At 37.7% G+C, this 18,227-nt stretch overlaps 1 protein-coding gene across 1 annotated transcript in view; it reads left to right on the top strand.

Annotated features, from left to right (window-relative positions):
* Positions 1–7,424: 7,424 nt before the first annotated feature.
* lama5 (laminin, alpha 5) overlaps positions 7,425–18,227 on the top strand; it is a 143,838-nt gene continuing 133,035 nt past the window's right edge. Inside the window, 2 exon segments of the mRNA XM_048177262.1 lie at positions 7,425–7,929; positions 11,422–11,574. Of these exon segments, the coding sequence (XP_048033219.1) occupies positions 7,669–7,929; positions 11,422–11,574 (414 nt within the window). The 5' untranslated portion in view covers positions 7,425–7,668.

The following is an 18,227-nucleotide window of genomic DNA, read 5'->3' as shown; positions in this document are numbered from 1 at the left end:
TGACAGCGGACTCTCCTCTGTTCACCATTTATTTTAAAACGGGTGATTCCCTGTGATCCCTGTCAACGTTTCTCAACTAACCCATGCCACTCCCACACCATACATGTGTCAAAGTAACCGGAGCAACTTTTCTCTATTTATGCATATGATGAGGGGAGAGAGGAGGAAAATAAAAAATCTTGGTCCAGTTCTCAAAACGCACTGCCATCTGGTCCTCCACCAGCTGGTTGAACTCCTCCGTGATGCCTGGCGGTGGCGCTGGATATCCATTAGTGGATGGCGCTCTAGCTCCTTCGACTCCTGGTGGACAGCAATGGATCCTCCATGTTCAGGCAGTCGGCAGCGAGTCCTCCATTCCCTGCTCTTCCCCATTATGGTGATTTCATCATGATTTCACTTTTTTAACTTTAGTTAGTGTATAATGTTGCGCATAAACAACATCTGCAAAGTTACGACACTCAAAGTTCAATGCAAAGGGAGATATTTTCTTTTACAGAAATCACTTGTTAAGGACTACAACAAACGGCTGGTAGGGACTACAACCAGCTTCTTCATGGCATGGTGACATCACAAACTCCAAAATTTAAGAACACACAACAAAGGGGGTGGGGCCGTGTTGGGCTGCTTTAGAGAAGAGGAAGAGTTGTAGTAGAGTGTTGTTGTCATGCCGTCATTTTACGCCGGACTGCTTCACAAACGAGGGTCAATTCAACACTAGATTTGCACAAAAGATGAACATGACGGCACATGCTAGTGGATGAGTTGAATCAACTCCACAGCAACTACATCAATTTATCCACTAACCATTCAGAAACATCCAGGTTCATTCTAAAAGTTGTAACTTCTTCCTGAGTCTCTCCATCAGTGTCGACTCCGGTTTGAACAATGTAAGGCTGAACACCGTTACTGACAATCCTCATTTTGGCTGCGTGAGATTCTCCAGCTTTGTTGTTGTTGAGCTGTTAAAGCTCCGCCCTCTTCTGGAAAGGGGGCGGGAGCAGCAGCTCATTTGCATTTAAAGGGACACACACAAAAACAGTGTCCCCCAAATAGGGGCAAATTTGACAAGCTATAATAAATGATCTCTGGGGTATTTTGAGCTGAAACTTCACAAACATCAGAAACTTATATTACATCTTGTGAAAGGGGCATTATAGATCCTCTTTAAGACTTTATATCTCACAATTGTGACTGTTTCTCATATTTAAGACGTCATATCTTAATTACTTTATTTTTCACAGTTGTGACTATTTCTCATAATTTTCATATCTCACAATTTTGTTTTCATATCTCATAATTGCAACTTTATGTCACATAATATTGACTCGTGACTTAATATTGAACAGTGCAACCACTCAACAATAAAGAGTTTTGCATGGGCATCACTCACGTTTTCTTGAGAAAATGTACAAATTTAGTTTTATTTTCACCCTCTCTCTCATGTGCACACAAACATTCAGTTTATCCTGAACAGTCCAGCCTGGACAGGGGAAAAGTGCTAAGAGCCGCATCACAGTTAAGATCAGGCCTGTCTGGTCACGTCTGTGCCACATCAAAACTGTGTTTGTGACAAGACAGTTTCCTCTGAACTTTATCAAACAATCTCTCAGAAGCTCAACAGATTGTCTCAATGGAAAAATATGACTGGAGCATATGCATCTTGTAAAAAATGTTAAGAACAGCCCTAGTTTAGTCGCTGACCTGTGCTGAGTCTCTAAGGGTGTAACGGGGCGTTTCCACATCGCTCTCACTCTTTAAAAGAAATCCCTGGCAACCAGGAGGTCACTACGGCCTCAATCAAGAGGCCTAGAGACTAATACACTGACTTAGCCACTTCAGACAAAAAGAAGCGAACCCCCCTTTCTTTCATCTCTTGTATTCTGAGTTGACTCTCTTGTCCATAAAGGAAGTATGTGACAGCTGGATGGCATCTTCTTCATCCTTCAGTTGTGAGATTTGTCTCTCTCTTCTTTCGTTTTTGTCTGCTGTGTGGAATGTGTTCTTGTTTGGAAGTGAATGAGAGTTCAGTTGCATTAGCAGGAGGACTCGAGACTTCCAAAGTCAAACAGCGATCTGACCCCTGCAGTTTTTGCGATACTCCTTTGAGAGCAAAGTTCAGAGGTCGACATGTGTAGGACAGATGAAAATATTAGTGTGTCAGCTTCATTCATTAAAAATGACACGAGTCAGCAGGGGAGTTAAAGTGATAGTTCATCCAAAAATGAAACCTCTCATAATTTAATCACCCTAATGTCATTCAAAAATTTCTTTCTTCTGTGGAACATGAAAAAGATTATTTGAAGAATATTGGACATCAAAACGTTTCGGTTGCCATTGACTTCCATTATATTTTTCGTCTGTACAATGGAAGTCAATGGGAACTAAAACTCTTTGATTATCATAAATTATCAAAATAATATTCATCTCCTCCTAGAGCTTTCAAGCTACAACCACCAAACTCGGGTCAGACCTTCAGACTGTTCTGCTATATCTTTTCTAACTGATCCCACTTATGATTTTTGATAAACATACAAACAAAATTGTGAAAAAGTCTCAGACTTTCAATGATGGTGTCAAATAATAACACAATGAGACTTGTAGAGTCTATCACTATAGCAAAGCTTTATGAATATCCTATCATATGTAAAACATTCTAGCAACATGCTAATTCATGCTAGCAATGTGGTAATAATGTTAACAACATGCTGAAACATGTTAGCAACCCTGCTGAAAAATCCAGCTAAAACCAGCCTAAGCTGGTTGGCTGGTCTTAGCTGGTTTAAGCTGGAAGTAGCTGGTTTTAGCTGGTCTCCAACTATGACCAGGCTGGGAGACCAGCTAAAACCAGTTTGACAGCTTAGGCTGGTTTTAGCTGTATTTTTCAGCAGGGAATGTGCTAAAACTTACTAACAACATGTGAAATCATGATAGAAACATACTAGTTATGTTAAAATGCTAACAATATGTTAAGTCATGCAGGAAACATGCTAGTAACATGTTAACAATGTGCTAATTCATGCTAGCATTGTGTTAAACATGATAACAACATGCAAATTCATGTTAGCAATGTGATAAAAATATGATAACATGTTAATTTATGTTAGTGACAATAATTCATGCTACCAATGAGTTAAAACATGTTAGCAAAATGCTAATTAATGCTAACAACATGTAAAAATGCTAGCAGCATGGTAAATAATGCTAACGACATGTTAAAACATGCTAGCAAACATGCTAAATCATGCTAGCAATGTGATAAAACATGATAACAATATGCAAATTCATGTTACCAATGTGTTGAAACATGCTAACAACATGCTAAAAATGCTAGCAATGTGTTAAAATGTTAATTCATGTTAACAACATGCTAAATCATGCTAGCAATGTGTTAAAACATTATAACAAAATGTTAATTCATGTTAGTGACATGCTAATTTATGCTACCAATGAGTTAAAACATGTTAGCAACATGCTAATTCATGCTAACAACATGTAAAAATGCTAGCAGCAGCGCTAATCATGCTAACAAAATGCTAAAACATGCTAGCAAAATGCTAATTCATGTTAGCAATGTGCTAAAACATGATAACAAAATGTTAATTCATGTTAGTGACATGTTAATTCATGCTACCAATGAGTCAAACATGCTAGCAAAATGCTAAATAATGCTAACAACATGTAAAAATGCTAGCGGCATGCTAAATCATACTAGTGACATGCTAAAACATGTTAGCAACACGGTAATTCTAGTAATGTGTTAAAATAGGTTAGGAATCATGCCATGTTAAAATGTTAAATCATGCTATCAATATGTTAATGCTAACAACATGGTAAAAGATGCTAGCAACATGTTAAATCATGCTAACAACATGTTAAGTCATGTTAGTAATGTGTTAAAACATGCTAGCAAAATGATCATTAATTTTAGGAAAATGTTAATTCATGCTAGCAATGTCTTTATTTCTTTTTCCACTTCACTAAATTGAAAGCTTATAAAACTTTCAAACTTTCATACGGCTTTGCCAAGCCAACATCAAAGTTTTTCCCAACGAACTTTACTCATATAATATTCTTATTCTGTTCTTCAAATGATCTTTATTTAAAGCAAATAAGTCATACAGGTTTGGAATGGCATCCTTTAGAGCATGTTTGTCTGTTTTTGTCAATGGAGAGACACCAAATGTCTTCTTCACACATCTGGCTGCCATCTTATCTTGACTGTTTGACAGCCACTAGTTTCATTCACTTTCATTGTACGGAAAAGGTCAGCGGGGACATCCTGCCTATCATCTCCTTTTATGTTCTACAGATAATAAAGAAAGATGAGTTCGAAACAACGTGAGGGTGAGTGAATGAATTTTCATTTTGACCAAAACATGACTCCAGACTTTTGACCTCAGCAGCTTATTATTCTGCAGCAAATAATGGACTGAATATGTGTGTGTGTGTGTGTGTGTGTGTGTGTGTGTGTGTGTTTTATGACAAGCAGTCAGAGGGGCGCCTCTTTGCTGGCTGCGTTTCAGGTGGTCAAAATGATGGGCGACGAAAACACCTGCTCCTCTCCTCCCTCTGTCCCCTCTCTCTCTCACTTTGTTCTCTGGAGCGCTGCCATTTAATTAAACCTCAGGTTCTGCAGACTGGAAAATGAAAGCCTGAGACGCTGTATGAGGTGTGGAGGAATGTGAACGAGCTCTGGTGGGAAATCTCACAGTGTTGGATAGTATAAAGTCTTGCTGCTTGCTATTACAAATCTCACATTTTCAGACAAGTTACTTGTCTGTTGTGAAAACATTTAATTTTTACTGCATTGATTTTTAAACTTTGCACCTCTTATTAAGTAGCCTATGATGTATTGTGTTGCAATAAAATATCGTTTTTAAAATAACAGAGGCTCTGAGATGTTTTTTAAAGCATAGAAATTGTTTAAGCCCAATAGGGTTTCACCTAGTACAACATGATCTTAAGTCCATGTCATGCCTTTAAGAACCCTCCAAAAACTTCAAATAATAGGCCTAATAATAATAATAATAATGAAAATAAATATAGCTGCGAGGAGCAATTATTGGGGTTCAAGCGCTTCAAGGCCTTTAAGCAAATGTGTGCAAAGGTATGTTTTAATTAGCAAGCCTGTAACCATCTCGATCATAGATGGAAAAGAGCAAATATACAGCAAATATAGGCAATTTATCAAAGGAAATATATAGTTTTTAAAGCTTTTTAACAGTTATCAAGGTTGTGCCAAAAACCTAGGACTAGTTTGTTTTTGAAATAATCTCCAATATTTACCGAACGATTCGATGGACAGTGGCGGTCTTAGTTTGACCCAGTTTCCCCATTCTGTTTTATTAGTCATTGCTTTCACCTGTGTCTAGTTACCTTGTTAAAGGTGCCCTAGATTATGTTTTTAAAAGATGTAATATAAGTCTAAGGTGTCTCCTGAATGTGTCTTTGAAGTTTCAGCTCAAAATAGCCCATAGATTTTTTTTAATTAATTTTTTTAACTGCCTATTTTGGGGCATCATTATAAACGCGCCGATTTTATGCTGCGGCCCCTTTAAATCCCACGCTCTCCGCCCACAGAGCTCGCGCTTGCCTTTAACAGTGCCTTAACAAAGTTTACACAGCTAATATAACCCTCAGAATGGGTCTTTACAAAGTGTTCGTCATGCATGCGGCATGCATGCGTCGGATTATGTGAGTATTGTATACTGTTATATTGTTTACTTCTGATTTTGAATGAGTTTGATAGTGCTCCGTGGCTAACGGCTAATGCTACACTGTTGGAGAGATTTATAAAGAATGAAGTTGTGTTTATGAATTATACAGACTGCAAGTATTTAAAAATGAAAATAGCGACGGCTCTCTTGTCTCCGTGAATACAGTAATAACCAATGGTAACTTTAACCACATTTAACAGTACATTAGCAACATGCTAACGAAACATTTAGAAAGACAGTTTACAAATATCACTAAAAATATCATGATATCATGGATCATGTAAGTTATTATTGCTCCATCTGCCATTTTTCGCTATTGTTCTTGCTTGCTTACCTAGTCTGATGATTCAGCTGTGCACATCTAGACGTTAATACTGGCTGCCCTTGTCTAATGCCTTTTATAATGTTGGGAACATGGGCTGGCATATGCAAATATTGGGGGCGTACACCCCGACTGTTGCGTAACAGTCGGTGTTATGTTGAGATTCGCCTGTTCTTCAGAGGTCTTTTAAACAAATGAGATTTATATAAGAAGGAGGAAACAATGGAGTTTGAGACTCACTGTATGTCATTTCCATGTACTGAACTCTTGTTATTTAACTATGCCAAGATAAATTCAATTTTTCATTCGAGGGCACCTTTAAGTTCCCTTTGTTTGTCACATGCATATATACCCTGTGTTTTCCTCCACTCCTGGTCCATTCTCGTTCATGTTGATGTGCTTCGTGTTATCCTATTTCATTAGAGTATTTTCATTTTTGGGTGAACTAACCCTTTAATCTTCTAACTCCTGACTGCTTTGTCGGACAAAACAGCGGATTCGGCGATATGATTGGTTAGATTCGCTTGTCAATCAAACTCCCGGCAAAGGGTTATTTGCGTCGCAGCACTTCATTATCAAACATTTGTAGAAACAATCTTAGTATTGAAGTGTCTGCTAAAATGTTTTAATTTTTGTTTATTAATTTTGGAGCAACTAATATCAAATATTTTTATTTTCCCTTTCAGAAAAGTACTCTAGACACAAAGATTCATAACGCTCCGAAGCTTCCTGAAGCAGTGTTTTGAAATCGACCATCACTAAATAAGTCATTATTTTGTTTTTTTGGAGAACCAAAAATATTCTCGTCGCTTTATAATATTAATATTGAACCACTGTACTCACATGAACAGATTTAAATATGTTTTTAGTACATTAATGGATCTTGAGAGAGGAAGTGTCATTGTTCCCTATGGAGGCCTCCATGTCTTACGGGTGTGGAACGGCATGAGGGTGAGTAATAAATGACTGAATTTTCATTTTTGGGTGAACTAACCCAAAAAGAGTCATTCACGAATCGGACATCACCTCTCATGAACGAGAGCGAGGAGGACGTATTTTCTTTAAACAAAGTTATCTAATATCTAAAAGAATTATATAACAAGCGCACGAGCTACTTTTATAATACTTTTATGGTGTTATTGCGTCAATCTTTCATTGCATGGAAAAGACATTGTTAAAAGCCATGCGCAACAAAATGAAGGGTGAGTATGACAGATTTTTCATATATCCTTTTATATTCACCATGTGAATGATAACACAAAAAACATGCGATTCAGGAATAGGGTCTCCAGCAATCACACACAGCCTGTCATCTATTCATTGGGTGTCTCAGAGTGAGTGAGAGAGAGAGACAGGACTGCACGCGCACCGCACTGACCTCAACTCAGACGCGCGCGCACACAGTGCACTGCCCTCTCAGAGCTGAACTCACAGAGGCAGAGCCCGAGAGAGAAGGTGCCCACCGAGCCGCTCTTCTGCCTGTTAGTATTGTCTATTACACACAGAAAGAACCCGCAACGACTTTCCGTATACTCTGTCTCTCCAAATGTCCGTGATTAACACCACAGGAAGCTCTCAGTGGACATTTTGACCAGTTTCTACAGTGTTGAGCGTGCGGCACAGGTGAAGATGGCGAGGGGAGCGTCGCGCGCACCGGTGTTTGTGTTTCTGTCGCTGCTGCTCCTCATTGAAGATTTAACGGCGCAGGAATTGCCCACCGGCGGCGTGAACGGATTCAGTTTGCACCCACCTTATTTTAATCTAGCGGAGGGAACGAAAATCACGGCCACGGCAACCTGCGGAGTGGACGAGAACGAGCAGCCGATTCAAGACCTGTACTGCAAACTGGTCGGGGGGCCCGTGTCAGGGGACCCGAGTCAGACTATTCAGGTAAAGATGTGCAAAATACTCACTTTTCTAAGGTTTGCATTACTTAAACATGGATAAAAGCACATTTTTGATGTTAGTTGTCACTATAGCTGGAGTAAATTTGACTTTGTGAAATGCACTTTTAATCGTTTTTGTATTTAAATATGTTAGATAGTACTATGGTTCTGAATAATTCCTATTTTCAAAGATGGAACTGACATGGTACATGTTACCATATTAGATTTATTACCATAGTACCCCGTCATCATTGTAATATTTTAGTTTTATTTATTTTTTGTTAATTTATATAATCAAGTCAGGACAGTGATTTTGGACTTGAGGATCCTTCCAAATCTTGATTTTTTGTTTTTTCTGAGAGCACCTGTTCAAGGTGAAAATAGACCCCTATAAAGTGCTATACCGGCTCATAGAGACCCCCGCTGAGGCTTCATTAGCAGGAGGCACGACTCAGCTTGTTGGCGGGTGCATGAAATGTTTAAACATTGTAAAGAGTAAAACGCAACCCCCGTGTAGCAGTGCTACTGGGATTTTCCCAGAGGAATGTGTGGCATTCCTGCAGGAGACCTTGAGGGAGACACACACACACACATAGATTTGCACCACACTTCAAAGACTATGTTAATAAAATGTTGCAACTTCATCGATTGCTGCAGGGACCTCCTGTCACAACATCACACATTTACACTAATTCAGACACTTTTAGCCAAAGCGACTTACAAATGGTGAATACAAATAAACTATTCATTCTTAAAGAGGCAATAAACACAAGGAGTGATAGCAATACAAACTTTCAAATATGACCACAAAACCAGTCATTAGGGTAATTTTTGTGAAATTGAGATTTATACTTCACCTGAAAGCTGAATAAATAAGCTTTCCATTGATGGATGGTTTGTTAGGACAGGACAATATTTGAAAATCTGGAATCTGAGGGTGCAAAAAAATTTAAATATTGAGAAAATCACCTTTAAAGTTGTCCAAATGAAGTCCTTAGCAATGCATATCCACTCACAAAAATAGATTTTTGATATATTTATGGTAGGAAATTTACAAAATATCTTCATAAAACATGATCTTTACTTAATATCCTAATGATTTTTGGCATAAAAGAAAAATCAATGATTTTGACCCATACAAAATTGGCTATTGCTACAAATATACCCGTGCGACTTAGGACTGGTTTTGTGCTCCAGGGTCACACATTATTCAGAAAAGTAGGCCTACCATAATGATTTAATTTTACAGCAACTATAGTAACTGGTATTTTGGGAGAAACTATAGTTGCTGTGGTTGAACCTTCTTATTACTAGTCAAAGGAAACTTATCTAATCAATCTCAGAAACCTTCATACATGGGTGGTCTCAACATAATTTGTGAATTTCTGATTGAGTCTGCTCATGTTAGTTCATTTATTCTGTTATAAATGAATTTATTTTCCTAGCCTAGTACACAAATAGCTCTAAATATTAAAAGAGGTTTGGGATGATGAAGGGAATGAATTCCTTGGTTTCTTCCAGTGTTTTCAGTGAAAATCCTGCACACTAAACCCCTACAAATCCTTAATGTTCACAAGCAACAAGTGTCTAAAACTATTTGCTGATCACAGCATTTCTGCATGTTATTTATTTATCAAAATTGAGTTTTACTTTGCCTAGTCTGTGCATCTTTTGTACAACTCAGCTTATCATGGAAAATTAATGTTGTCCTCCAGTCTATATTATCAGAACTAAACAGGTAAAAGGTGAAGAAAACAAAGGGAAAATGTTCCAAGAAGTAATTGCATTTGCTATTAGAGTTGTTTGCATGAACTTATGAATTATGCAAATCAGGTGGTGGAAAAACTCCCCAAAAAATTGGTGCTGAATTTCAGTTTGCACGCCACAATTCCTTTGCAGGTCACTTTGCATCTGAATCGGCTCTTTAAATGTCCAGTTATAACTCTTATTTTCATCAACATTTGATGAATTATTGCTGCCATTGATATAAAATTAACACCGCTCTTAAAGGGATAGTTCACCCGAAAATGAAAATTCTGTCATCATTTACTCACCCTCAAGTTGTTCTGTTGAACACAAAGGAAGATATTTTGAAGAATGTGTTAAACTGAACAGTTTTGGGGCACCATTGACTTCCACAGTAGTTTTTTTTTCCTACTATGGAAGTCAATGGTGCCCCAAAGTGGCCTGGTTACAAACTTTTTCAAAATATCTTCCTTTGAAGAAAATTATACAGATTTGGAACAACTTGAGGGTGAGTAAATGATGATAGAATTTTCATTTTTGGGTGAACTATCCCTTTAATTATGACAGGAAATTAATTTTTAATGCATTTAGCATCACAGCCACAGTTAGAGCACACTATAACATCTGGATAAACTGGATTGTGGATGGTTAGTGAAAAGTTTCTGTGCTGTAATACCGCTCACAGTAAGTGTGTAGTGAATTCACCCTGACAGACAGTGTGAATATTTAAACTTTTTGACCTTAGAGGGGTTAATTTGCTCTTTCAACTAGTCTGTTAGAAACCTAAGACTTCCTTTAGCAGAGTTTTATCTTGTGGCCGAAGCGTCTCAAGGCCAGGATTAAAGGAGAAGAGTAAAGCTTACAGGTCAACTTGAATGTTTTACAGATAAGTCATTGCCTGATCATGTGACATACTAAAGCATTTTGCATTCAAAGCTTCAAATCATTATTTATGTGACAGATTGATACATTAAACTGCTCAATCAACAGTTTTGTTTTGCAAAGTACTTAAGGTTTCACCCAAAAATTAAATTTCTGTCATTAATTATTCACCCTCAAGACTTTTGTTTGTCCTCAGAACACAAATTAAGATATTTTTGATGAAATCCAAGGGTATCTGATCCACACATAAGCAGCAATGATACTGCAACAAAACAAAATAACGACTTTTTCAACAATATCTAGTGATGGGCGATTTCAAAACACTGCTTCATGAAGCTTCAGAGCGAATCTTTTGTTTCGATTCAGTAGTTCGGAGCGCCAAAGTCACGTGATTTCAGTAAACGAGGCTTCGTTACATCATAAGTCTTTTGAAATTTCAGTGGTTCACGTGACTTTGGCAGTTTGATTCACGCTCTGAACCACTGATTCGAAACAAAAGATTCATTAAGCTTCATGAAGCAGTGTTTTGAAATCGCCCATCACTAGATATTTTTGAAAAAGTCGTTATTTTGTTTTGTTTTTGTGCACAAAAAGCCGGGGTTCGGATGTAAACATGCACTGTCTACAGTGTAAACAGCGTAGGAGACTGACGAAACTGTTGAATATAGTCGTTATTTTTGTTTGGTTTTTGTGCACAAAAAGTATTCACGTGGCTTCATAACATTAAGGTTGGACTATTTAAACGATGACTTTACTACCTTTCTGGCCATTGAAATGCATAATTAATGACATAATTTTCATTTTTGCGTGAACTAACCCTTTAAACAGAAACCTAAAAGCTAAACTTTGTGTCTTCCTGTATTAACAGGGCCAGTACTGTGACATCTGCACCTCAGAAGACACTAACAGAGCGCATCCCATCAGCAATGCCATAGATGGTACTGAAAGATGGTGGCAAAGCCCTCCTCTCTCCCGAAGTGTGAAATACAACGAGGTCAACGTCACTCTGGACCTGGGACAGGTATGTTGCCGGTGCATTCCTTACAATTTGTCTAACTCTCTATCACACCCGCACGCACATATCGTGTTCAGATTACTCAGCGTACAGTAGAGTCATCTGATACTCGGCTACAGCAGGCGCTTTTGTGGATGGCACATGAGTGTTGAATTTCAAGGGTGGATCCTAAGTCGAATATCATCCATTCATACTCAAGTCTGGAGTATCTGGAGGTGTTTTTTGTTGTTGCTCTGAACACTTCACGTATTGGTCCTGTGCATCGAGGGTTGTTATTTGTGAATGGCTGAACAGCCAGGGGCATTTACTTTTTAAACTGTAATTGTAAATAAACATTACATACACTCTCCCACACTTATTCTCCGCCTAACGTCCTCCGGCATTCCCAGTGGATTCTACATAAACAGTCTGCACTGCTTCATGTAGCTTCATGCTGCTCAAATTAGAAAGGGAGGAAGGGAAGTGAATTACTGTCAACAAAAGATTCACATTGACCTCCATTGAGTTTCAGACTCTTCTAGCCACTCAAAAGTTGACTGTCATGACTTAATGGGAGGCAATCAGTGATCAAGCTACAGGGCTTTAAGCTCGAGTCACATCTTGTTTTATGACTGTATTTAAAAAGACATTTTTGTAAGTGGTTTATTAGCAGGCTCACACAGAATCTGCACTCTGCAAAAAACAAATAAACAAACAGAAAGGACGTCATTCACACGGTTCTGCACGTTCCCTATTTGATATTTATTTATTAAACATTGTGCTAATTCTTTCAGCTACCAATGAATATGTACTCTCAGCTGTTTTTAACATTTTTTACCATGTTCACAGAAAATAAGCAATAATGAAGCATTCCAGAGAGATGTTTATTATTAACACATTAATTATTAAATTACGTTTTTGCAAGAAGTCTCTTCCGCTCATCAAGCCTGCATTTATTTGATCAAAAATACAGTAAAAACAGAAATATTGTGAAATATTTTTACCATTTAAAATAACGGTTTTCTATTTTAAAATATTTTAAAATATAATTTATTCCTGTGATCAAAGCTGAATTTTCAGCATCATTACTCCAGTCTTCAGTGTCACATGATCCTTCAGTAATCATTCTAATATGATGATTTGATGCTCAAGGAACATTTCTGATTATTATCAATGTTAAAAACAGTTGTGCTGCTTCATATTTTTTTGATAAATATAATGTTCAAAACAACAGCATTTATTTTAAAATCTTTACCATCACTTTTGATCAATTAAATGTGTCCTTTCTGAATAAAAGTGTTTGTTTCTTTAAAAAAAATCTTACTGACCCCAAACTTTTGAACAGTAGTGTATATTAATATATTACATATGTTCAATCTGTCTATTTTATATCACTCAGAGCTCTAATGCTGTATATTTGTGCAACGTGGCTGTCTAGTTTTGGTCTAATTCAGCTGAACACGGCTGTAATATGTGACAGCCTAAGCCCTGTACAACCTACTTTCCTTTCTTTTTCAATCTCTCCCTCCCTCCCCCTCTCTCTGTCTGAATGGAGGCAGAGAGAAGTGACTTGCTTTGTATTGAGTTCCTTTATGTGGCTGGCGTTTTTTCAGTGCCACTTAAACCAGCTTGTTAAAAAGCTATCAGAGAGAAATGTGCTATATATATTAATACCATTACATTTTTACATTTACATTTGTACAGAATTTGCCACCACAGTGGTGTTTTGAGTGGTTGCCAATGCATTGCTATATGGTTGCCAGTGTTCTCTGAATGGTTTTTAGCATGTTGCTGTGTGGTATATAAACAAGTGGTTGATAGGTGGTCCAATGCCCAAATCATTTTTTCACCCATTATAGTCTGTCATAACTTTAAAGGGGTGGTTCATTGCAATTTCACTTTTTTAACTTTAGTTAGTGTGTAATGTTGCTGTTTGATCATAAACAACATCTGCAAAGTTACGACGCTCAAAGTTCAATGCAAAGAGAGATATTTTCTTTTACAGAATTTTCTGTTTAAGGACTACAATAAACGGCAGGTAGGGACTACAACAAGCTTCTTCCTGGGTTGGTGACATCACTAACCCTAAAATTTACATAAACCCCGCCCCTGAGAACACAACAAAGGGTTTGAGGCCATGTTATTGCATTACAGTCCATAACTCAAAAGCAATAGCATGTCTTAAAAGCAAGATGACAATATGACAAGTTATAACCGTAATTAAACTAATCTACTGTTCTGTCTTCATGCAGCATATATCAGGCTCTGTAGGATCTTACAACCGTTCCAATGACTTTAAGTCTATAACTTTAAGATAGTTAACTCCACATCAGCTACATAAATTCATCAACTAACCATTCAGAAACGTCCTGTTGCCTTCTACATGTTGTCACTTCCTCTTGAGTCTCTCCATCATTGTCCAACTCTGGTTTGAACATAAAAGGCTGAACAGTTTCTGACATTTTCAGTGAGTCTGTGTGAGGTAATCGGCGCTGCTAACATGAGCTCCTGAAACTCCGCCCTCTTCTTGGGAGCAGCAGCTCATTTGCATTTAAAGGGACACACACAAAAACTGAGCATTTTTTCTCACCCTCAAAAAGTGACAAATTTAACATGCCATAAAAATGATCTGTGGGGTATTTTGAGCTCAAACTTCACATACACAGTCTGGGGACATCAGAGACTTATTTTACATCTTGTAAAAGTGGCATTAAATCAGTATTTCGATCTCTTAGAAGAGTACACCTCACCTCATCAATATGCGTGGTTTGAGGTTTTATTCATGTCAATAGCGCAATCAGTGCGGGATGAGTAACACACCAAAAGTTTAAAGACCCCCTGTGGTTAAAATCAAGTTTTTAATGTTGTTTATATGTCTATGTGGCGTTTTTAAGACAAACCATGTGCAAATTCATCAGTCAACACCATTGCCAAGTGTTTTCTCCTCAAAACGGCAGTGTATAAAAGAGTCTCTCCTACTGTCTCAAACTTGTAACAAATCCCATCAACGTTTTCTATCATTATGTCTAAGGATGCTGATTTTTAGAAGTCAGCTGTCTGACTCTGAAACGGCGAATGGGAACATGGTTAGTGTAACATTAGCAACACGTTATTAACTGTTTGATAATGTAGTCAAGTCAAAGGCTAATCATGTAAATTATCATTATGTGTCGACTTTTATCCAAATTCTGAATGGATTATATGTAGTCTAGAAAGCATGCAAAGACATTTAAAATCACTAATAAGCTGTCACTCATCTTAGTTTGCAATCTCACAAAGTTCTGTTATAATCAATAAAGTTGTCCACACTACACAATGAATCTCTTATTCACATTGTGTCTACACTTTGTTAATGAGAGGATACGCAAGCATATGCAAGCAACAAAAACACTGGTGAGTGGATTTTGACTAAATTGAACACCCCTGATTGGCTACTGCCTTCAAGAGATCAACAAACCAATCTGTGATTGGCTGCATTGCTCACCACTGATGTTCTCCAGAACACAAATGCAAATACGCACTGGATCGTTTACCAAATCTGTTTCATCAATATGATATATTATACATTATCAACCTAGGGCGTTCAGTTCTTCTGAATCAGTCTCTGGTTCAAACTAATATGATTGAGTTAAGCAAATATTTCCACTTGCCATTGTGTAGCATTTACTACAGTTGACTGAGTGGATCAGGTAGTCCGAGGTGTGATTGAGTGGAGGCGGGGACCAATTTGCATATTCATGGCTCCATGTATAAATGAAGCAAGATTAAAAAGTGTTTAAATATGTCATTGTGATTATCAAAGATGAGTTTAAAGGGATAAAATTATTAGTGACTGCAGGGGTACTTACACCATGACACCATGTACCCAGAGAGTTTTTGTCCTAACCACCATGACTGTCATACACTATAAGTGACAGAGGATTATATTTACATACAAAGTAAAAAATGGTGTATTTGATTATGTACTTGCTTATCCAATTGGTTATAAGTGTGAGTGCTCACACTTTTTGATTGATTTTGTCACATCTCGTAGTCGTGTTGGCCTGGTGTAGACAGACAAACATTGCTTGTTACTGGAATTTTATTGTATTGCATCTGGTTAGGTTTGTTCAGAGCCCTAACCATAGGAATGAGGAGCAATAATAGTGATGCAGGTATAAGGCATATTCTGACCCCTCAGAGCAAATGAATTGGATTGGAATGTTAGTTACTCAATATCTGCCTCAACCTGTTCAGGAACAAAATGACTCTCCCTGTCAAAGGTCATGTCTCTCTCCTCTCACTCACTCTCTTTCTCTAAATACATTAAAGGTGCCATCGAATGTTTTTTTACAAGATGTAATATAAGTCTAAGGTGTCCCCTGAATGTGTCTGTGAAGTTTCAGCTCAAAATACCCCATAGATTTGATTCAGCTGTGCACAGATCCAGATGTTAATACTGGCTGCCCTTGTGTAATGCCTTTCATAATGTTGGGAACATGGGCTGGCATATGCAAATATTGGGGCGTACACCCCGACTGTTACGTAACAGTCGGTGTTATGTTGAGATTCGCCTGTTCTTCAGAGGTCTTTTAAACAAATGAGATTTACATAAGAAGGAGGAAACAATGGAGTTTGAGACTCACTGTATGTCATTTCCATGTACTGAACTCTTGTTATTCAACTATGTCAAGGTAAATTTGGTAAAAAGGTATTTCTTTTCAAATCATCTGTCATTCTAGCAAGTTTACTTTAAAGGCACTAGTAATTCCCAAACAGTGGTGCAGTGGGTTTGGTGTCAATTAATCAAATGATTTGAACAAATACTTTTTTTCTCATAATGAGCTGTCATTTAGTGTATGATGCCCAGTTTTTCTCTGTAACCATTTTCAAAGTCAGCAAGTGTATGATGCCTAGTGTTTTAAAGGGGACCTATACCCCTTTTACGGGATGCAATATAAGTCTCTGGTGTCTGTGAAGTTTCAGCTCAAAATCCCCCACAGATCATTTATTATAGCTTGTCAAACACGCCGTTTTTGTGTGTGTCCCTTTAAATGCAAATGAGCTGCTGCTCCCCGCCCCCTTTCCAGAAGAGGGCGGAGCTTTAACAGCTCAACAAAAACAAAGCTGGAGAATCTCACGCAGCCAAAATGAGGATTGTCAGTAACGGTGTTCAGCCTTACATTGTTCAAACCGGAGTCGACACTGATGGAGAGACTCAGGAAGAAGTTACAACTTTTAGACGTTTCTGAATGGTTAGTGGATAAATTGATGTAGTTGCTGTGGAGTTGATTCAACTCATCCACTAGCATGTGCCGTCATGTTCATCTTTTGTGTTGAATTGACCCTCGTTTGTGAAGCAGTTCGGTGTAAAATGACGGCATGACAACAACACTCTACTACAACAACTCTTCCTCTTCTCTAAAGCAGCCCAACATGGCCCCGCCCCCTTTGTTATGTGTTCTCAGGGGCGGGTTTATGTAAATTTTAGGGTTTGTGATGTCACCAACCCGGGAAGAAGCTCGTTGTAGTCCCTACCAGCCGTTTGTTGTAGTCCTTAAAAAGTGATTTCTGTAAAAGAAAATATCTCCTTTGCATTGAACTTTGAGTGTCGTAACTTTGCAGATGTTGTTTATGCTCAAACAGCAACATTACACACTAACTACAGTTAAAAAAGTCAAATCATAATCAACCACTCCTTTAAAAGTTGTGTAGTGTACTTTCCAGCCTTTAAATGCAGATTATATTTAGGCTGTAAATGACTGAAAATGTAGTCATTGCTGCAACAAACTGAACTGACACAATTAATAATCGATAAACAGAGATTTGTGCTACATTTGGCTTTATTGGAACATTGGAGTCCCAGGATGTCAAGGACATAATGATGTAAAAGAATAGTTTGTTTTTAACCAGTATATTCTACTGAACTGTTCAAAAGAATAAAGTTTGTTCTTGAGTCAGACTTTAGTCATTACTAAGGCTCTGTATACAAGAAAGCTGCTTGCTCTTTTTTTCTGAAAACTTGGCCACTGAGTAAATTCTCTCTGCCTTTTGCGTATTCAGGTTTGCTAACATAGGTTTGGAGAAAAGGTGTGTGGTTGAATGCATGGCGGCAGTCTAAATCAGTCTAATGAAAAAAAAAAGCAAAAACTAAGCTAAAAACACTTACAGCACCTTTTAAGCTGAAAATTGTTTTCCATTTTACTGTCTGAGCTCTCCTAGCCAAATGCTGACTGTTAATATAACCTCATTTGTGTGTGTAATCCCTGGGGCACATTAATTTAATATCACTGAGAGTTTAGCTTTAGAGACAAATAAAAACTTGTCTTGCTGCTAACAGCACTTATGCACTTATCTAAGCTTATACTAAATGATTCATTACTAAAGCTCTTTTCTAAAGAATTCAGTCATCAACCTCTAATCTTTTGACGAAGATCATGGATGGATTTCATTCCATCAGGAAACAGATCTAAATTATACTCCACTGTTTCAAAACAATAATCAAGTCTGTCAGGGAGACTTTCATCACTCTGTTAAAGATTCAGGGTTGTTTATTTCTTATTTCTCCCTCTAATTCATTACTAATGTACAAGTTTGCACTTGCTAAAGTATATCACAAGTTTTCAATACCTAAAAATACTCTTCTTCCAACCCTTAGCAGAAATCCTGTGCCCTTTTCTGGGACTCTTTTGTTGCATATG

The sequence above is a fragment of the Megalobrama amblycephala genome, linkage group LG24, assembly GCF_018812025.1.
Source record: "Megalobrama amblycephala isolate DHTTF-2021 linkage group LG24, ASM1881202v1, whole genome shotgun sequence".
In the NCBI taxonomy this organism is placed as follows: Eukaryota; Metazoa; Chordata; class Actinopteri; order Cypriniformes; family Xenocyprididae; genus Megalobrama; species Megalobrama amblycephala.
This window is presented reverse-complemented; position numbering and strand designations above follow the sequence as displayed.